Source organism: Squalius cephalus (genome assembly GCF_949319135.1).
Source record: "Squalius cephalus genome assembly, chromosome: 9".
Lineage (NCBI taxonomy): Eukaryota > Metazoa > Chordata > Actinopteri > Cypriniformes > Leuciscidae > Squalius > Squalius cephalus.
Window position 1 is genome coordinate 35,825,457 of NC_137130.1, and position 22,966 is coordinate 35,848,422.

Here is a 22,966-nt window from a genome sequence, read left to right on the forward strand (position 1 = left end):
TATCTGCATCTTTGTCCTTGAGCTCATTTCCTGTGACTGTGATTGGTTGTCGCAGTCATGTGACACAAGTCACACAGTTCCTTTATTAACTGATAGAAATGTTTTTTTTAGAACGAAATAAAAAGGAACTGTGTGAGTACAGTTGGAATTATTATATTTATATTATAAATATTGTATTCAATTATTGATTATAATTTAATCATTTTCACATGCACGCATTGCAGTGTTGACATTACGTTGTTTTACGTTTTAATAGATCATATGACGATCAAAATATCATTATAAAATATTTGTGATCGTAGACATAGAGTTTGAAGTCCCGAAACACTCACAGTGAATGCCTGTACATTTCATGCACTTAAATAACATATTAAATGTATTTAACTGTTAATTGACTAAAATGTAATGTATTAAGGTGAATATCGAATTGAATGTTTAATCCCGTAAAAAAAAAAAAAAAAAAAACAGAGGTGAGAACATTTCTCAGTAAATGTTATAATATTATTTGCTGAAACTTTCCCAATGGCCATTTGTGACTTCACAGAAATCGACAACCCGCCATATGGCGCTATTTTATTTCCTCTCAAAAATCTACAGTCAGAAAAATATTTCCATTAGTTCACACGTCAGAGATTTCACAAACACCTCATTTGTCCTGAACTCTGGCAAAATAACGAGCAAACTGAAGTAACACAAGAATGCGCTACACCAAATAACTCTATTATTCTATAAATACTACAAAAAGCATACAGCAGACATTACTTTAGCATACTACGAGAAATAAACTCTGTGTGTTTTTCCCTGTGAGTGCAGTGAATGTGAATTGAACCCCGTGTCTTTATTTCCTCCTGAGATCAGAGTAATCGCCATTATTGAATAAGTGCAACTTTCAGGATTATTTATGGCACCCGCGCGCTGTCATGAATGGCTGTGGGGAAGCACGTGATACCATTAAACTTTGTTTTATGGCCAGGGAGTTGACAAGCCAAAATATAATTCACATTGTATATTAGAAAGGTCGCTCAGACGGTTTGGAAAAGATCCCAGTGTCGCTGCAGAGGAAAGAGTCTCCACGCGAGTTCTGATCATGGATATATGCGCTTTACGCGACGCGCCTGCTTCTCGAGGTAAGCTTGTGTTCTTCAGTGTACGCGTCGCTGAACTTGCGCGTGTTGGATTGTGCCATGATGTTTACTGTAGTCTCATATCGACCAAACCTGCTCTGATCTGTTTATGTGAACCCCTCTTGTGTTGTTGTGCACAGTTTTGGGTTGGTTGGATAACTAGAGAAAAAATAGGTTGTGATGAAGGTGACGTAAATGTTATGCAGTAGTCCGGCTTTGGTGCAAATGTGGCGCCACGTTATAAAAGATTACTTTTCAGGGCTTGGCTTGTATGAATTGAATTATTATTAGTAGAAGTATTACTACTACTACTATTACTACTACTATTATTGTTATTTATTTACATTTTTGATACGAAGGCATCAGCATTTTTTTATGAATTGCTTTACTTTTTCATTATTTGTTAATAAGGAGAAAGTAAAATAAACTGCTTATTAAATGTGATTTTCTTCCATGTGTGGAGTATACATTGGTCTAAATTGAGAGTTGTCTTTTGATTACAACATATTTATGTCGAAACTATTTTTTTTTATTTTTTTTTTATTTTTTTATTTATTTATTTATTTTTGCTTTGAATTGGAAATAATTTTTTTTACAAATTTCCACCTGTTATGTATCTCCGTCTGTTGTTATTAGACAGTGTACCATTCATTTTAATAGAGATCAATTATTCGATGCACGCGCTTTCGTGACTTGTAAGTGAACTCTATAATAAGCAGGGTTTCTGGGTTTTATTGACAAGCTCTCTAGCGCCCCCAAGCAAAGAAACTCTCATTTTGACCCTACCATTTATACTTTACATTAATTTTCATCTCTGATACAGTGGCTGGTCAGAAAAAAAAAAGATCGAAAGTCCTGTTTAATTAAATTATCTGAATTCAGAATTGCAGAGATGCGCAATTTAATGTGAATGTTAGAAAATATAAAATACATAATTTCTTCACTGCTTTCCAACCATACAATGTCAGTGAAACAACGAAATGATATTAAATAATTTTAAATCAAACTTCAGTCTAATGAAGTTCAAAATATAAGCCTATGTATTCTATGACCAATAATCAAGATATTTTGTATTAAAAGGTTTGAAATTACATATTTCGTTCGTTGATAGCGAAACTGTGGCTAATTCCCGTGTGAGTTGAAATTATTATTATTATTATTATTATAATTAAATAATTCACTCATTGCAAAAATGTCTTTTAATAGAGAAAGACCGTCTCAATCCACACATCTGCTTACAAAAATAAACCTTCAACTTGTTTAACGTCGCATGGGGGAAGTAATTATTTAAAACGGTTTATATCATGGAAACCCCTATGTGAATGCATGCGAATTATATATATAGATATATATACAAATGGAGATATTTTCATTTAAAATCAGATGTGACTCAGTTGTGCATCAGTAACTCGGCTTTGACCCGCCTGAACGAGTCGCAAAGCAAGGTGAAACACGGGTCACGCTGTCTAACAAACATAGCCTACATAAAAAACACGTATTAAAACGCACATTGTCTTTATGCTTGGTAAATATAAATACATACAGAAATTAATTAATATATTAAATAGCTAATATCACGCATGAATTGCCAGCTAAAAGGTAGAAAGAATTTCATCTCTTTTAAAGCACTAGCCTATTATTTTGTTCTAAAATGCTATAATCATCTCTAAGTTCTAAAATCACAATCCAAAATATTATATCAAAATGAACAGACAGCTAATCAAATAAATCGATGCAAATTCATAAGACTTTTAATCTGCTTGTTTTAAGGAAATCATGGTAAATATGAAAAGAACTTGAAGTTAACGTCGCTGTTAAATTTAGAAGTAACAATAAAAATGGATAATTATTCAATTCCTAAGCGGGAAAATGTTGAGCGTTCTTGATTCTTAATTTTTGAACGGATCCTAGGTTTATTATATGTTGGCTCTGGTGACCGGGTGGGAATGACCACAGGAGCTGCTTATCTGAGAAGGTCATGTATTATCCATGAACTTTTCTTCTTTTTCCGCTACCGCTGTCGTCTTACCAAAAATAATGAAACTTTTTGATGTGTGTTGTAAATGATTCTGCTTGACCTTTCGACCTTTAGCCTTCCTTTATATGCTTCTTCACGTGCAGCACACAGATTTAAGGCTATACCTGATCAATGACAGCATCTGGCACTAAAGCCCTCAATCCCGTACCTGGATCTGGAGGAGTATTCCGTTCAATTGTATAGGGTGTTGTTAGAGATACAGAATGAAATAATTAGTAATTGAATTAGTTAGATTAGTTCACTTTAAAAATATGAACGCACGCGAGGTCTGAAAATGGAGCTGCGGGCCTCTATCTTAAGATTTATGCTCCCTGTTAAACATTAATAAAAGAGTATTGAAAAAGTACGGAACTTTCTTTCTTTCTTTTTTTTTATTTTTTATTTTTTTTATTTTTTTAATCAAGGCAAATCTTGAAGAAACACTCGCAACACTTGATGTTTGAGTTAGAATATTTTTTCTAAGACATTTTGTTTGTTGAGCGAATACATGTCGTTGTCTATATATACCCTGTAGAACCGAATTTGTGTGAAAGAATGACAGTCACAGATTCGGTTCTAGGGGAGTATATGGTCGATGCAAGAACTTCGAATAAAACTTCGTCTTATTTGAGTGTTCAACCACTGAATGCTTTTGCCATCTAATGTACGGGCAATATCGCCAATGCAATGTGCTTTGGAAAATGGCAGCTGGCAGCGAAGAACCACTTTCGTACAACGAAGAACATCAAATGAGACGCATATAATTACATAATATGATTATGTGGTTGAACTCATGAAAGCTTTGATCATGTGTACTGCGCTTCTACCCGTTCTTACTGAAACAAGTCTCTTTAACCATTTATACAGCGCTTGAATCTTACTAAATGTGTACATATGAATAGAATAGAATATTTGGTTACACTTTATTTTAAGGTGTCCTTATTACAGTGTTTTATACAGTAATTATACAGTGTACTAGTACTAGTAGCCTAATAGTGATTAACGTGCACTTAATATATAATTAGGGTTAGGTTTAAGATTTGATTTAGGGTTAGTTGCACGTACCTATGCATAATTGACTGTAATTACTATAGTAACTACATGCAAAATGTGTAACAGGAACACTGTAAAATAGTGCTGCCGAATACTTTTATTGAAATTTTGTGCAATAAAATCGCCCCTCTTATAAGACAGAGAGCACTAAATAATATTAGCAATATTTTGTATGGATGTTAACAAACTTTGCACACCCATGTACTGTGCCCCTGGTCTTACCTTAAGAACTGGCAAGCGGTTATTGTCTGTTCTGTGGTGTTTGATTATTGATTGGCACGCGCATTGATGGCGAACCAGGGTGCGCTATACAGCGAGCTGAAAGGATGAGAAGCACTGGAATGATGAGACTCCAGTAACTTCTGAGTGACCTCTACATGACAAAGACGCTCTCCAGCAATTGTCTGCTGGCTTTATGTGACTCTTTTTGTGCCTTGGACCGTTTTTTATCTTTTGTCTTGTTTTGTTTTTTACCACTTGGGTCGAGTTTGATTTAGCTTAGTTGAATATTAATTTACCAATTGGGCTTCATGCACATATATGTGATGCAAATACATGCTTTTATATTTATATAATTTTTTTTGCACTTATAGAAGAACCTTTCAGTGAACAGTTCTTAAAATATTTTTTTTTCTTAGTGTGAAGATCATTCTAATAGTGTAAAGATCTTAGAAGAACAGTGTAATCTTTTCCCACTATTAAGAACCGTTTGTGGAATGTAAAGATTCTATGGATGCTGAAGGTTCTTCATGGAACCATCGATGTCAATAAAGAACCTTTATTTGTAAGAGTGTGGGATCCTCCCATGTGATGATGTACATGCCCACATGGTCTCAAAACAGATTTTTTTTCTTCTTCTTACACAGACCGGGTATTTAATCAACTAAATTTTATATTATATTATCACCATCCTAATTGAGAGATAATGTGAAGTTTGTGAAATTCACTACTAGGTGTGCACAGCTTCTTCTGTGTTGATGAAGTCCCTCCACCTCGATTGGCCAAGCTGGTCACATGGTAGCCTAACTTTATTCAGTTGACAGCAAGTAGGAGGGCTTTATGGAGGGAGGAAAAAAAGACAACTCGAGAAAAATTAGTATTTCCTACCTTCAGAAATTAATGGCCATGAGTTCGTACATGGTGAACTCCAAGTATGTGGATCCAAAATTTCCTCCTTGTGAGGAATATTCTCAGACCAGCTATATACCTGAAGAGAGCCCGGGCTACTACAGTCCGTCGCAGGACACTGGTTTCCAGCATCCCGGACTCTATTCACGGTCAAACTACTCTGAGCAGCCTTACAGTTGCAACACTGTCCAGGGCTCATCGGTTCAGCCGCGGGGTCAAGCGCAGGATCAAGCCGGCCAACACAGCCCTTTCCCCGCACAGACTGAGCAGTGTCCCGCGGTCCAAATATCCGGACATCCGCAAAACACAAAGAGCCAGAACGGGATACCAGCCAAGCAGCCTGCTGTAGTTTACCCATGGATGAAGAAAGTACACGTTACTACGGGTAAGATTCACTCTCTTGTAGGCCAGTCCTGTTCTGCTGTTTTAGCCACAGTTAAAACCATTCAGTGAAATATTTATGGGTTCCTCTGAAGGGGCCGCCAATTACACCAGCCATAAATTTTTATTGCTTAGGAAATAGGCCGCTAGCTGTGCTGGCCACTACTGCAGTCCACTTGGCCCAAAGCTTTGAACTGAATCATTTAGTAATGATAAACTTTGATTAATTCTCCTAAACTAAAATTAGACGAGTTCTGAGTATTTGTTCGATCAAATTCAAAAGAGCGGGCATTTGTTTTTATTTTGCAAAAGTTCAAATGAGCGATTTTTTTGTTGATAGTTGGGTTCTTTTTTTCTAACAGAAGTGTGTTTTTGTCTTTCTCAGTCAACCCGGATTACACAGGACCTGAACCCAAACGTTCTCGGACAGCCTACACAAGACAGCAAGTTCTCGAACTAGAGAAGGAGTTTCATTTTAACAGGTATCTAACAAGACGGCGTCGCATAGAGATCGCGCACACCCTCTGTCTCTCTGAACGACAGATTAAAATCTGGTTTCAGAACAGAAGAATGAAATGGAAAAAGGACCACAAACTCCCTAACACGAAAGGAAGATCGGCGTCAGTTGGGAATCAGCATGCACAACACGCTCAGAAGGACAACCAGACAGAGATCACAACTTTATAAGTGGATATCTCTTTCTCCCTCCCTCCAGATGTACAGATGAACTGTATGTAATAGACAATGCTTTATTTGACATTGCATGGTAGCAAATCATGACATGTTGGGTACAAGTGCCAAAAACTGAGAAGAAGCACACACTACGACTAAATGCAGCGTGAAAACTGCTATGCGTAAAATATTTCAATTTCCAGTATTGTAACCGTTTGTAACTGAAGCAAAGAGGATATGAGGATATGAGGTTCACATGCCACAACGAGGTACAGTAAAACGTCAGAAAGCTCACGCTATTTTACACAAACTTGCCAAAATTTTCGAAGAGCATGGATCTTTTTAGTGACACTATTCACAATTTAAAAAAAAAAAAAAACTCTGTATTTTAATCACCCCTTTCCTCTTTTTAAACTCATTGTGGCAAGTTTACGCCTATGGTGCGTCAATTTATCTTAACTTAATCATTAAACAGAACTCAAGCAAGGAAATGTCCAGCGAATAATAAATTATGATTTTTTTTTTTTTTTTTTTTTTTTTTTTTTGGTACTTGAGTCAACTGGGTGCAAGTAATAAAAACTAAATAAAATTAGTTAATAATACGAAAAAAATCGTTGCCTGAGAAATTATTTATTTGTAGACTGAAGAACTGAATAAATTTCATTCTGAACCTCGCGTGAACTGTGCGCGCCTTTTTAAAGGTTTACTTTCTAAAAGACTATTTCAGTCAAGTAATTTTTAACTTGTTCGTGATTTTTAAGAATTTCGTTATAGGTGTTTTACAATTGTTTATTGCAGCTTTTTAAAATGACATATTTAATCCAGAAAAAAACGAATATCCCATGCCTTACTTCACTATAAATCCCGCCCGACATCTTTGTAAACATTAAAGAACAGTATAGCCTATCTGTCTTCCGAATATTACCTGAAAGTCTTGAAAAGCCGCTTTTTTATTTTCCATTTTAGACACGTTTAGCCCTCAAGATGTTTGAACTTTCTATTTATTAAATATAATGTTAAAAGCTTTATGTTCTATGAGAACGTACTTATCCGTTCCATAATTAGCTATCGAATTCAGTTTTTAAGTTCTTATATATGTGTATATATTTCTGTATATTGTGCATATTTTCTACAGGCATATTTTGCAGTAATTAAATAAATATTATGCAGAGAGGTTTCACTCAAACTGCGTCGTATTGTGTTGAATCTAGAAACTCACGAGATAGGACAAACACGTTTTATCAAGCACTTTCATACACACTGTTATTTTTATTTTTTTTAAAAGGGATTGGTGTCGAATCTGGAAATGGCTTTCCAACAGTGATTAAACTCAGACGCTCTGCTATCTTTGTGGTGTCTTTGTCTCCTTAAACAAAAACATGAGCCATACATACATTGCGAAGGAGTCTTCACACTGAAGCCTTCACGTTGTGAGAATGAAAAGGTATTTTTACAGAAGTTCAACAAAAGCCTTGCGGGCAGGTTCATCCAGAGGACAGAGTTTCTGTTGCATTAGACGCTTTTGAGCCGCGAGCACTGACCTCTACACCCGTGACCTGATGGACCTTCAGCCGCTTCTCTCAGACGCTTTCTGCACACAGATGCACCAAAAAAAAAAAAAAAAAAAAAAAAAAAAAGTGTGTGTTCTGTAGTAACATTTGCTTTTTAAACGGTGATTATTTGCCACACCGCGTGTAACTTTTTCGAATTTGTTATCAGATTCTGCATCATCCTACACATTAAAAAAGGGCTATGCTGCACCTAACAATGTTACATTGATTGCGATCATGGTAAAACTACGAATCGTAAATAAACCACCATATGTTTTGCTTCATTAAGCGAAATATATCATGTCAAAGCTTTATTGATAAACCGTTCATGTAGGCATAGAGGTTCCTCTGCTCTTTATAGAGAGAATTATGAGCAAGCAATAGGCTACTATGGTTGTTTTTACATAACAGCAGTTAAAAGTTCTATCTTTTAAATATTAATCAAATTTCTTTTTTGTTCTCAGCGTTGTCCATCAGCACCGAAATTGTGTGTGCTTGCGTTTTAGCTACTGTCGTGTATCTATATATTTGAGGATACATTTGTAGAAGTGAGCTAAACCTGACAAAATCTCCCAAAGCCTCCTTTTGGGGATGTCCTCATTTGAAACAGTAAAATAGTAAAATAAATGAAGCTCGTGGGTTATGATTAGGCTATAGTATTTAAAACTTAGTTGTATGTAAAAATAAATAAAAGAAGTCTATGTTCCCATTTTGATATTTTAGTGTGTGTGTGTGTGTGTGTGTGTGTGTGTGTGTGTGTGTGTGTGTGTGTGTGTGTGTGTGTTGCCTGGTATACCCTATGTTGTGGGTACCAAATGTCCCACAAAGATAGTAATACCATTCATTTTGACCTTGTGGGGACATTTTTGGTCCCCATAAGGAATCAGATTATAAATCATACTGTGTGAAAATGTAAAAATGCAGAAAGTTTTGTGTGACAGGTAGGTTTAGGGGTAGGGTTAGGGACAGAATATACGGTTTGTATGGAAAGGCCCCCTATAAAACATGGAAACGTGTTTGTGTGTGTGTGTGTGTGTGTGTGTGTGTGTGTGTGTGTGTGGTGCAGAAAGGTTGCACTCGCAAGAGAGAATATTTGCTATTATTTTATAAACTTTTTTTTTAATTTTTTTATTGAGGTTCACATTTAATGTGAGTAAATGTGTGTGTGTGTGTGTGTGTGTGTGTGAGTGTGTGAGTGTGTGTGTGTGTGTGTGTGTGTGTGTGTGTGTGTGTGTAATAAATTACCAATGCATTGTCAATGAAAAGACACTTGAATCAGAGAGAGAGAGAGAGAGAGAGAGAGAGAGAGAGAGAGAGAGAGAGAGAGATTATAATACCACCAACACACATCCAGGACAAAATGTAAAGTTTATTGCAGCTTGAATAGCCAAAACATTAACAAACAATCATGTTAGATGTGTCATACATACATACATACATACATATTATATAATTTGTTTAAAAAGCCTTTGAACCCTTGTGAAAACTCAGGGGATCTCTCCATTGTCTTTCAGTACGCAAGGCATTCTGAGTATTGACCTGGATGTCTGAACAGAATAAATGGGAGCCATACGCGGGTCCATTTGCAATGACTCTGCACCGACTATACCGCCGCTCGCACAATGCGAACTCAAACGGCCATTTTTGATTTCCAGCTGTTCGGTGAAAATGTCTTCGCCCATCGAGACAAACCGTTAAGATAAATCAACCTGCGCTGTCGACATCCCAAGATAGAATTCGGTCTATGGTTCCGTTCTGTATCTTTTTTGTTTGACCACGTGATTGTCTAAATAATTAATGCAGCACGTCCCCTAGAAACACGGCGTCGTCATTAATCGCGAGGACTCTATCAGACTTGAAAACTGAAGAGATCCAAGAAAATAATATCCAAACGGTCCTGTATCTCACACCACCGCAACCTGCACATTCGTACAGCTTTTCAGCCAATGGAAGATCGGTAGGTAAACATTTAAGATTAATATTTGCTGTAAGACATCGAATAAACATATCTGTCAGAATTTTGATAAATGGTGTCCTTTGATTCAGTCTTCCTCGCGGACTGACTGAAACAACTTCAGGCTCATTGTGATTTTTTTTTTTTCTTTCATAAATAGCTTCAGCATGGGGCACAATCCTGAGTCAAAAAATAAAAACTCTTCAGTAACAACACTTTTACTTTTGAAGCATTAAATGCAGGCTAGTAAATATTTTCTTAAGTAATGTTATATTGATGCATCTGTGTAGCGATAAAAATGTGAAGTGCAGTGCCAGAGTGTTTAGCTTAGGGCTTTAACGAAGGCCTTTTTGTGATTTATAATCCGTCATAGATGCTGTTCTTTACCGATTTAGTGGTGAGCATTTGTGTAGACTTGGTTTGATAAAAAAGGACACAAGCTTGAATTCATTGTAGAAGTCTATCTGGGAAATCGTCACATAGTTATTGGCGTGAAGAATTGCCTGAATAAGTGGATTTTGCATCCTGACAAACATTAACAAAACAGCAAATAATCATATATATATATATAAAAAGCATGCATCCAATTGCAATTTCATTGGTGACAAAACTCCACTCGTTTTTAGTAATGGTGCATTGTGATCGTAGATCTATCCACAAAGTGTTTGGAGCTGTTGGAGAGAGATGACGGTGATCTGCATCGTTGTAAATCATGCTCAGTAATTCCTGAAAGGGTGAGAGGCTGTTGGGGGCCGGGCGTGGACTGTAAATCTTTCACTTTTATTAGCCCGTGAACATATGCTGCAAGGGGAGAAGACTCGCATCCTCTCCTCAGGACAATCCTGCGCTCGGCCGCCTTCCCAATCGTTTCATCTCCATCTTTCCATCCAGTACATATCCACACAGCACAGCCATAAAGCAAGCATTCGGACTCAGACTACACATAACCTAACCGACTTGCATTTAACCGCTTAAATTATGTTATGTTAAAGGGTGAGAGAGTTTTAATGTATTTTAGAGGCGATTAGAAAACACAATGAAACAAAAATGTATTTTAATGCACAGTTATACACTCTTAAAAATAAAGGTTATTTATTGGTATCGACGGCTCCATAACATTCATGGATCATTCAAGGTTCTTTATAGTGGAAAGGGGTTCTTCAGATTTTTAGAATGTTCTTCACACTAAGGGGAAAAAAGTTGTATTTTATTTTAAGAACCGATCGGTTATTACTAAAAGGTTATTTGGGGAACCGAAATGTTCTTCTATGACATTGATGCTAAAACACCCATTTGGAACCTTTATTTTATAAGAGTGTAGTAAAAATCTAGACATTTAAAATACTTCTTTTTACACGTCATACTCACATATGGGGATCAATACACACTCTTGCTTTTTGAGAAGAACAATATAGAATTTGGGATGATTTTGATGAATCTCTCTGGCTGACGAGGTCATACATAGCTGTCATTGCCTAAACCATAGTAGTCAAACAATATTTCAGAGGTTTCTTAAAGCCGGGTTTCTTTTCAAAACAGCGAGCAAAAAGTAACAACTACATATTTAATAATCTTAAAGAAAAAGAAAAAAATCATAATGTTGCTGCTTTCAAAGATTGTCCGATCCACAGGCCCATAACACTGCGTTAAATAATAATAATAATAATAATAATAATAATAATAATAATAATAATAATAATAATAAAGAAATAAAGAAAAAGAGTGAAAAAAATATATAATGATTGCGCGGATTATCCAATAATTTGTCTTTCAAATAAAGACAACGTAACGATAAAACTAATGTTTTGTGCTTCATTTGAACGTTTGTTTTTATTTAATTCTTTATTATGCCTGGGTTGCAAGGCTATAATAAACAGCGATAGCATTTGCCTTATAATGACACACTCCCATACAGTGGCTGAGATCTTGTGCAAAATCATTGTACAATGATGTGCGGCTGGAGGGAATGTTAGTGCTCTTGCTTTTTAAATGTATTTGTGAGGTGAAGCTGGTTGGAGTAGCAGTCTCAATCAGGACAATCTGCGATCCGGATCACGTGAACAAATATGCTTGTATTTTAAGGCAGCGCCTTTATTTGTCATGATAAGTTTTCCGAAATATAGTAATGTCGACTCGTTCGCTGAGCCTGCCTCTGTAAAACCTTCATTTTTTTTTTTTTTTTTTTTCCAATGGGAAGTTGATTGCTAGTAATATTTCGTTTTGGAATAAGAAGACCTTGGCTTTTTATTGGTAGCTGAGTGAGTGGCTCCCATTCTTTCGGGAATACTGTCTGCATTGGTATATGGAAATGACTGGAAAAGCGCGAGATCAGTTTTAAGACAGTACTGTCTATAGACAAAGGGTGAAGGATATATCCGAGCAGCTGTACTGAGAGATATTGAGACTAAGAAGCACGGCTATATAATAAATTGGCATTACAGGTAAGCAATTGCACGGCAAAACGTAACCTTTAAGCGTGGGTTTACATTAGGCCGGCGTAAAAATATGATTTATTCCATTCAAAGCAGCTGATCTTTATTAATGTCATCGCCTACCAACTAAGCAAGTACGATTTGAAGACATAGAGGTAAAACTGCAAGACTAGTTTTTCAGCTTTGCGCAACCTTGTCTATTTTTTTGAGGTTTTACATGTAAGGTCATTTCAGTCATACAGTTTTAGAGTTGCTATTTCATTTTACATATTCTGGTAGTTGAGTTAGCCATGCACATAAAACATCTGTGTCATACATTGTGAGATCGTTAATCACTTTAATTTGTGTTATAGTCAATGCGATTTTAGACATGACATATGTGGGTTAGGGTATTCTTTTAAACATCCATGTTTCCATACATTTAAATCAGTCTCTCTGATTTAGATTGTAATTTATACCAAAATATTTGGATTCAAACACTCTAACATTACATGCATTTTGAATGGAAACCATATTTCGCATGCAATATAAGAGCAAAAAGTCATTTAATATGAAATAATGAATTAAGATGTAAAGTTGATTTTTTTTTTTAAGTTTGCTCTATTTACGGAATGGTGATTACAAATGAATAACAGATTTTCAGACCAGCGCTTTTGATTAGCCTATTTATAAATAGGGTTTGTTTCATATGCATTTCACAAAACATTCTTGCATTCTTCTTCATTTCGCAATATCTTACCAATACTTGAGGAATATCTTGAGGCTCAATCACAAACGGTTTTCTATTCTACTTGATTTGTGAGATGATTCGGGATTTTTCCCCCCACTAAGCTGACATTAATGCACACTATACTTCCATTACAGAATTCACCATGGCCTAAAATTGTTGCCATATAAAACACTTTTCTACCAAAGAGATGCATGCAAATTAGTAGCAGATATATACATGTATATATTTACAGACCGACTTCCAGAGTCCATTATTTTTTACCGCCTATTGTTCTATTATGAGTACCAAACTTACCGTGGGAGTGCGTGGGCGAAAACACGCTCGCCTGATAAAGGCAGACCTTGTTCGGCTGACTTGTTCGCTACATTTATCCTATTAAGTCTTTGAACGTGACACACCAGTTTAAAATACAGGCTGCATGCATTCTCTTGTTTTAGTTACATTTGCCAACGTTGCGGTCCATCGCCAAATAAGAATAATAGTAATAGCCTAGTATTATTAATCCCACAGGCTAGTTGAAAGGTGATGTCCTCGTCTCATGTTTTCGAAAGGATTTTCAGAGTGAAACAGAACAGGTCGTCTGTCTGGTAGGGTGAGGATTAAAATCTCGTCTTCAGGCTCGCGCTTGGTTTTAAAATCACCGGTGAAAAAGTTGTGTGGTGTGGATTGCATTGTGACTTGAGTCCCTTCCGTCCGTTGTTCATTAATCAGTGAGTTATTGGAGAGGAAGCCAAAGGTCACCCAAAAGGCTTATGAGTGCTAAATATTTTGGCCAGCATCTCTTTGTGTAAAATCGCTTATGTCGGTTTTTTTTCTTCTTCTTCTTCTCTCTCTCTCTCATGCAGCTACATCTTTGACTTCTCTCAAAACCAGTCTAACCTTCTGGGGGGAAAATAAATTAGTTCATTAAATAAATGGGACATCATGTAAAATGTTATAAATTTGTGGTATCATCGCTGATGGCCGTGAATTCACATTCAGAATGAAAGACTCAACCATAGATGTCATTTTGCAAACGTAACATACTCAGCAGTATAACGCATATAAAACAGCCCTTATTTATTAAACTGGGAGCATGAAGGGGAAAAAAAAGAACAACAATTAAAATATTTTTTATTCTTTAGGTCGCCGTATAAATTATGAAGATTGCTTGAGGAGAAGGAGGGGAGAGGAAACCACAGACTGCGGTAAGAGATGTCTATATATTTAAGTTTGCACTGAAATGAAACAATATATTACTCATAACCTGCCGTGCACTGTCTTGTGATTCTATAATTAATAGCTTGCAACACAGCCCATAAAAACGTATGGGCCAGAAAAAAGAATACGAGTTGAATTAAAATTCCTGTGTCGCTCTGAGCTTAGACAACAAATTAACAATATAACTTTACAATTATTTACTTGGTTTGTCCCATGCAATTTCAAGTTTACACTTACATCTAGAGCAAATTATAACATGCAATAGCAATGCTATCTCGTTGATATAGAAGAAGAAAAAACAATAAAATAAACATAACAAAAAGGCATGCATGTAAAAACCAAAACAAATATTCCCATCCGAACTGCACTGTCTTCTTAATTTAGAGTATCCTTTACTAAAATCCACGGCTATCCGCGCAATTGGTCAAAAGTGTGTTCCATTACAAGTAGTTAAAGAAGGTTGAAGACAAGAGTGTGTGAATTAGTGCAGTAGCTGGATTTATACTGGCGGGCTGTGGGCTCTGCTTGTAGCGGGACATTCTTGCCCCCAGCCATCCTCCTACGCTTAGAGTTTTACCCCTCTGATGGTCCCAATTCTTGAGGAGTGCTTTTCTTCTCGCCCCTCTGTGAGGCATTTACGGCTCTAGCATGACCACTCATAAATTTAGTCGGGCTCTACAATGACAGGTGCATTGATATGTATCGTGCGGAGCTTCAGGCCGTCTAATAACTACTGTATTGAGCACGAGCTACAGTCACTTGTTCGAAAGAAAGAAAGAAAGAAAGAAAGAAAGAAAGAAAGAAAGAAAGAAAGAAAGAAAGTCTGTTTGGTGTGGTGTATTGCACATTGGGTTCTCAGTTTGTGGAAGGACTTTGCTAACAACATTTGCTACATTCGCATTCTTCGTAATGCCCCTGATTTTACAATCGGTGGGAAACAAGCCTAACATCGAAGCTACCATGTCATAATGATACAGATTAAGTAGCAATTTAATAGCGGTATTGCAGAGTGTTCCAAAAGCTTTACAATAAACTAATATAATAAACTAAACATTATACATTGTTTACATGTATCAGTTACGATATTATAGAAATGACAAAATAGACTAGATGTTTCGTATTTGCGTTCTTATAATCTATATCTTGGATTTTTATGCATTTTCTTTATGAAGAGTGTATTTTCGTATAATGTTCACAAACAAGAGCAAGGAACAGACCAGTTATATCAAACTTAGCAAAAATCAATCGATTAACTTTATTAAAGTGAACCGATCAAACTATAAGTGGTTTCAAACTACGTTAAAGATGTACAATTCCAGGACAGATATTTCTTTAAAATATACGAATAGATTTAATATAGAATGTTTTATGTTCTATTCTATTGAACGACCCCCCAAAATGTCTAGTTCTGAGCAACGAGTCGGGAAAGAATGGGATATTGTTTGAAGAGAAATGCTGAATCTCCTTCTGCTGCCGTCTCGTTTCACTCAATGGGGAACTTTTAGCATAAGTTAAACTTTAACCGTCTTCTGAAAGTGAAAAGATGAAGGGGTTTGGCTTGTCAAGAATTTAAAAAAAAAACAGAGAGAGAGAGAGAGAGAGAGAGAGAGAGAGAGAGAGAGAGAGAGAGAGAGAGAGAGAGAGAGAGAGAGAGAGAGAGAGGCCTTGCGAAAAATGGCTGATCACAACATGAGGTCTATTACTGTTTAGATGTGGTGAATGGTGATGTGTTTAGGTTTTAAACATTCTAAAACATTCAACAAAAAAAAAAAAAAAAAGGGAAAAAAATTATGGTGCAAAACTATGTACAATGTGGCCTTTTTCCAACCTGATTTGCAAAGAGGCCAGAGACCATTTTTCTGTAGAGCAACAAGATTTGACTAAAGGCACTTTCACAAGATGACAATAAGAAACTAATGTTAAGTTTAATAGTCCAGCTAAGGAAGCCACATATGAATACATCCCCTCATAACTATGGCTTGCCGCCTTTTGCATTAAGTGCATTAAGAAAAAACGATCACATTTATGAGGAATAGGGAATATTGCTTGACATCTGACACCAGAAATTGCAGAGTTTGGAGAAATTTATTTCCATCTCATATTTAAAAAGTGAAAATGCTACGGGCTGTTTTCATTTGCAGTGGGGTCTAATGCAAATCTGCAAATGCAAATATGGATGTTTTTAAGTGTTTGGAATCTCACATCAACGATTGTTTCAAGTTGAAATTGCAAAATCTTTTGCTAAAATTGATTCATTTTCTTTCTCAGCAGGTCAAAGGACAGAAAATCTGTGGGAAGCTCCAATCACGTGATTGACAAGTCCATGCAACTGGACAGGAGTTCACAGGCTCTCTTAGTTTGAACCTTCACAATGCAGAAAGCCACTTATTATGACAATGCTGGACTTTTCGGAGGATATTCGTACCCTAAATCTGACTCCTATTCATATGGTTCTACACACCAAGGCTTCTCATCCCCCAGCATAGAGAATGACTATCAAAATCCAATCTGCCCCATTCAAACCACTTCAGTCCGGCCACCAGCACATAAAAATGGAGACATCAATGGAAGTTGTATGCGACCAAGTGCCAGCCAGGGCAACAGCCAGCCAGAGAGTATCAGCGAGCAACAGCAGGCCGCTCCTTTAGCAGCCAGCTCACCCAGTCCAAACACCAACTCTACACAAAAAAAGAAATCTCCCAGCTCCACTGGTTCCAGCACTGCCACCCCAGTCATCACCAAGCAGATTTTCCCATGGATGAAAGAGTCCCGCCAAAACGCAAAGCAGAAAAGCACCAACTGCCCAACCACAGGTATGTGTGTGGCCAACCCGAAATCTACCCAGAACTACACTTGCAGACAGCTATTATCATTATGACCTAGTTCTTTTTTGTTTGTCTTTCTTTGGTCTTTAAGTGATGTAACACAATTAATCCATTGCACACTTCTGCTCTCTGTGTTCAGGAGAACCCTGCGATGACAAGAGTCCACCTGGTCCTGCCTCGAAGCGAGTGCGCACTGCCTACACCAGCGCCCAACTAGTTGAACTGGAGAAGGAGTTTCATTTCAATCGCTACCTGTGCCGTCCCAGAAGAGTGGAGATGGCCAATCTGCTCAATCTCACCGAGCGCCAAATAAAGATCTGGTTTCAAAACAGGCGGATGAAGTACAAAAAAGATCAGAAATCTAAAGGCATAATGCATTCTCCCTTAGGACACTCTCCGGACAGAAGCCCGCCGTTAAGTGGCTCGAATCACATTGGATATTCTGGTCAGCTTCCAAACAGCCTAAGCTACGACGCGCCGTCTCCGCCGTCATTCGCCAAACCGCAACAGAACATGTACGGGTTGGCAGCCTACACGGCGCCATTGGGCGGCTGCTTACCGCAACAGAAAAGGTACCCGGGAACAGAGTACGAGCACCACAGCATGCAGGGCAACGGCAGCTTTGCCAATGCGAATTTACAAAGTAGCCCTGTGTACGTCGGGGGAAACTTCGTTGACTCAATGCCAGCTTCGGGCCCCATGTTCAACCTCGGTCATCTTCCCCATCCCTCATCCGCTAGTGTGGACTACAGCTGTGCCGCTCAGATTCCGGGTAACCACCACCACGGACCGTGTGACCCGCACCCCACATACACAGACCTCAGCTCTCACCACGCGTCTCAGGGAAGGCTGCCCGATGCGCCCAAACTCACGCATCTGTAAGGATCCCAAGCGCAAAGTCGCTCTTTTATTACCTCACTAGTTAAACTAATTTATAAAACTACACTCTGAGAGAAACATACCGTATTATCCTGTATTATTATTATTATTATTATTATTATTATTGATATGACTATTACTGCTATGATTGTAATTATTTTTTAAAATAGCTGTGGTCCATTTCTCTTGACTGTTGACGATACACGCGGTTGTTTGTTGTTTGGTTCTTGGAAGAACCGTATTGGCAAAATGAGGGCAATTTCCATAACGTGTTACTTGAAGGTAAGTTCTGTAGATTTGACAGTATAAGCATCCGTCTTTATAGAGATGGGATTTGTAGAGGAAAAGTACCATTGCGTCTTTGTTCTTCTCACGGGTTCTTCCTGTTTTCTCCATTACAAATACCGTTATTTATTATTTCCCTCCAGCGTTTATATTGACTGAGTATTATATTTATTATTTGTCGTTTGTAATGCACATTATTTATCTTCTCATGTATATTATTTATATAACAGTTGTAGAAATTATTTTGAGCAGAAGCCGTTGAACTGGTGCAAAACAAGGTGATACAATGTGGGACTGGTGTATTTCTTTCTTCATTCAGTAATAAAATATTGTGAAACTGAAGAATTAACAAGAATCTCGAAATTGTAATTATTATTATTATTATAGGCTACATTGGGAATTTGGCAATCTTTCATTATTGCCATGGTTAACAAACACCAGCACGTAACGACACACCCTCACGTCCATTATAAATGTTATTTTGTAAGTTGCACTGTCCATGCATAAAATGATGAAATGGTAGCGATATGGAAATGTTATATTTTATTGTGTTAAACATTTTGTAAATAAAGTGCTTAAGCTAAACAAATGCAATTTCAAATGCTACATCAATATATTCATACATGTCTTTTCATATTTAGGATTTAGGATCAATTGAAATTAAGATCTTCGTATTATTGTGTGGATATGAAAAGATTTACAACTTGGATATCGCCCAAATTACAAGGCGGAGGCGCCATTTTGGAAACATAAGGATAGTAAACAAAGGAGGCACCTTCTCTCTCTCTCTCACCCCCATCCAGATGCGCGTGAATGTGCGCGCACCCGTGTCACGGCTGTCCACAAAACACAATAGCAAACCTCACCAGGCATTGCAATTATTTAAAATTTGGCAATATTAAGAAAAGTGCATCACCATTATAATTTGAAACAGATTAACGATTGTTTTTTTTCTGATTTGGAAAATTGGGAGATTTCACAGATAAATTCCCCACTGGTTACTTATTAAATACCTAAATGTAAATATGATGCCGTCCTTTGCTAAACTGGTGCGATGTGCAAATCTAGATTTAAAATATAGCCATTTTTTTTTCTTGAGCACTATTGTTGTAGTAATTTTTCAAGATTAAAGTATTGCTAATCATGTTTTTTAATAGATTGGGATCTCAATGGCAATTCTGATACAGAGCAAGTGTTTTGTCTTATAAACAGTTTGATATAACATTAACCTAAACCACTGCGCATGCATTAATACATATAGGTCTAGGTATTTTAAAATGCACCTTATAATGTGGTAATGAATAGCCTAAAGCGGCACTGCCTTTGTAAGCACTGGCAAGCCGTCTCTAACAGAACAGGCTCTTTCCCGGCTTCCCCTAGCGAGGCATTTCAAAGCTCATTAATCAAAAACTCGTCGCTTTCAGTCTCGCTACTGATTCCAGCTCCTTATGAACAAAGCTTTTTGCTTTCTCAACTGTGGAAACACATTTCAAACTGCAAGAGGCCAAACTTTGTCCTGAGAGAGAGAGAGAGAGAGAGAGAGAGAGAGAGAGAGAGAGAGAGAGACTGTGACAACACACTCTGGCGTCAATGGTATTGGTATGGATGAGAGACAACTCAAAGCTGGAAAGAAAGATTGAGCTGCAAAGGGCTCAACCACTGAGGGTAAGGACATATAGCCTATATATATATATATATCGATTCTAAATAAAATATCCTCACGACTAGGAAAAAAAAAGAAAAAAAAATTGCATGGGAACCAAAATGTATCCTGAACACAGATTCAAAGTTTTCCAATGGTGCACAGGAGGAAAATGTGTTGAAATGGAAAATAAAGGTCTCTTATTATACAATGTGACATTAGATTAGTTTCCTGTGGCTATATGCAGGTTTCAGCAAGCAAATATTTTCTTTGATGATCATAATTTTTATCCGATTTTAAAAAATATATATATTATATGTATTTCTATTTCTATTTTGCCTATACAGGTATCTGAGGATTTTACATTTTTATTGCATTGCTAGGTTTTTTTTTTTTTTTTTTTTTTTTTTTTACACTCTTACACACTCTTAAACATAAAGGTTCCAAAAGGGTTTTTTCTCAGTGATTCCATAGAAGAACCATTTTTGGTTCCACAAAGAAACTTAGAGTAATTTCTTCTTAATTTGAAGAAGATTTCAAAAATCTATAAAGAATCGTTTTCCACTATAAAGAAACTTATGTGCAATGGAAAGATTCCATGGATGTTAAAGGTTCTTCATGGTTCCATTGATGCCAATAAAGAACCTTTATTTTTAATAGTGAATAGGCAGAATTTTAATAAATAGGTGCATGGAATAAATAGGTACATGTTCTGACACACAAACAAAAAAAATAAAGTTATAATAAAAAAGATCCTTACATCTTTCCTCTTCTGCATTTAGGGATAACATGTACAACTTGAGAAATATAAATAAAATAAATAGATATACCATATATTATGCTGTTTACAGAGAAATTGGGACAAGATCGTTTTCAGCTCATTTGGACCATCAACTGGAAGTCAGATCAAAGAGCTCCAGATGCTTCTTGTTTAATGACAAACACACCCACAAACAGGCCTATTAAATTTGACTAGCAGGCAGAGTTCATTGTCTATCGAGGTCTAAACCACCAGCCATCATTTGCGGTCTTATATGTTAAATTTGGGATTTAATCCCGTGCTTGTCTTGTGGATTCAGAAAACCACGCTTTGCCTAAATTTCCTCTAGAATCTCACATGCAAGTTCTCAGAAAGCTGAACCGCGCGGTGACTCATTTAATTAGTTATGGGCTTTGAAAGAAGCATGCAATGAACTGATCCCACGTCTATTTCTAAACAAATGTGATCAATTACGCTTTATTTCACTCTGTATCGGTTTAAAATAGGCGCTCGATAACACGTTACAGAAAAAGAGTGCAAGTCGCAGTTTGAGTGCTGCAGTTGTCATGGGTATTCGGTAGCTTGAGCTCATCAATCACTGATTGTGCACAATTTTCCTCGACAGCAGTTCCGAGTCTTCCGAGGGGAGAAGCCAGATGCGCTGCGTCTATCTTCAGCTCAAAAGAGACAAAAACCGCAGAACCAAGCACTCAATTCATCACACGATATAATGATGAGAGAAGCATTTATTTTATTTATTATTTTTACTTTTTATGATTGTCGTACAAAAGCACACAATATTGAAATACACGACAAAAATAGCAAACATTAGATTAATTTAGTTTATAATACACTTCAGTGTGGTATATTAATTCATGCATTTTAATTGAATAATATGGCCTGTGACTTTGATTCTGAGGCCCCTGACAATCCTGCAAAACAATTTCAGTTTGCCAGCAAAGCAAATAATTTCTTGCAAAGATGTTGGGGGGTGGGAATAAAGGGGTAGCCTATATAAACCCACAATAGTCCAACGATATCAGTATAGGCTCGACACATGGGTCGCTCTCGATTGGTCAGAGGAAGGGTAGGCCCCTCCCCTCGTTGTTGTAGGCAATATTTACATGTTGAGCCAGAAAGTACAGTAAGTAATGAAGACAAGCGACGCGAGCTATCATTCACCGTTTAAAGTGGCGCTTTAAGAGACATAATGACCTCGTTCTTCAACTGTTACCCAGGTGGGAACTTTATGACTTTCACGGCCAAGCACTGCCAGGATCAGAGGAAGACTGCGGCCCGTCTTACCCCGGAGGCACCCGAGACAGACTGACGAGAAGCATTCTGGATCATCATGTCAACACCCGATTAACCTCGGACAAGGTTCTTTTCAAGTGCGTTATGACAGAAATGCTAGTGAGTTGGCTCACCGAACTATAGGTTTAAGATGTAGTTTAGGCTATATGCTGCACGGAAACCCCTTTTCAACGAGCATTGCGACAATAACTCTGGAGAAATATGTTAGTTAAGGCAAAGCGATAAAACAACGTATGCATGTTATATAACGCGCAGTGTGGCGGTTCCCAAAGTTTCTCTCAGTCCCGGGTGGGTCGCGGCAAGTCTTGGAGATGGGAGCAAGCAGGAGACTTGGTTAACAAGTTCAATTGGAAAAAAAATATCTTAAAATCAGTACGTTTTGTTGGGTTGACGTTTTCCGTTTTAAAATGTAGCATATAGCCAAAATAAACTATGCCCGTATTACTTTGTCTTTTTTTTCAGGTAACGGACTTGCAAACTGGTCGACCAACACTGCTGTCCACACTAATTTCACCAAACAACTCACTGAACTGGAGAAGGAGTCTCAGTTCCACAAGAAGAACTGCGATATCTCTCTCTGTGCACCTGAGAGAGACTCATCTGGTTCCAGAACAGCTCCATGAGGCAGAAGAAGAGAGAGAAGGAAGGCCTGCTCTATCACACTGCTCTCGCTGTCACGATAAAAGTGCCTAGAACTAAATCAAACCACCAGTTCATCCGAATCTCATGGTGTGGATTTTACTGTCTGAATGCCCTTATTGATTTGCACACTGTAAAAAAGGATAAGATCAATAAGTTATCACAATATGTGTTTTTACATTGATTGAATTCATGAAAATAAGTTAAGCAATTTTCATTATATATAAAATATTAAGAAATGTAATAATACAAATATGATTTTTTTTAAACTTATATATTTTGATGGAGCTTTGATTTTGAATTAATGTATGTTTACAGTGAGCAGAGAGCTTATAAAGCAGGCTACATTTCACAACAGTCCACTTCTTAGCTAACTGCTTT

General features: G+C 37.1%; 2 protein-coding genes across 3 annotated transcripts; both read left to right on the forward strand.

Annotated features, from left to right (window-relative positions):
* The first annotated feature begins 1,018 nt into the window (after window positions 1-1,018).
* Window positions 1,019-18,714, forward strand: hoxd3a (homeobox D3a). Of its 2 annotated transcripts, XM_079881756.1 has the most exons (4): window positions 1,019-1,127; window positions 14,166-14,228; window positions 16,510-17,054; window positions 17,206-18,714. In XM_079881756.1, exons 3-4 carry the CDS (start codon window positions 16,613-16,615, stop codon window positions 17,946-17,948), a joined length of 1,185 nt encoding a protein of 394 aa, XP_079737882.1. In that variant the 5' UTR covers window positions 1,019-1,127; window positions 14,166-14,228; window positions 16,510-16,612; the 3' UTR covers window positions 17,949-18,714. The 2 variants fall into 2 exon arrangements, with proteins under 2 accessions (XP_079737882.1, XP_079737883.1); XM_079881757.1 differs by lacking the exon at window positions 1,019-1,127 and having other exon boundaries at window positions 14,012-14,228.
* hoxd4a (homeobox D4a) lies at window positions 5,183-6,739 on the forward strand. The gene is made up of 2 exons (XM_079881810.1): window positions 5,183-5,707; window positions 6,089-6,739. Exons 1-2 carry the CDS (start codon window positions 5,254-5,256, stop codon window positions 6,388-6,390), a joined length of 756 nt encoding a protein of 251 aa, XP_079737936.1. The 5' UTR covers window positions 5,183-5,253; the 3' UTR covers window positions 6,391-6,739.
* Window positions 18,715-22,966: the final 4,252 nt, after the last annotated feature.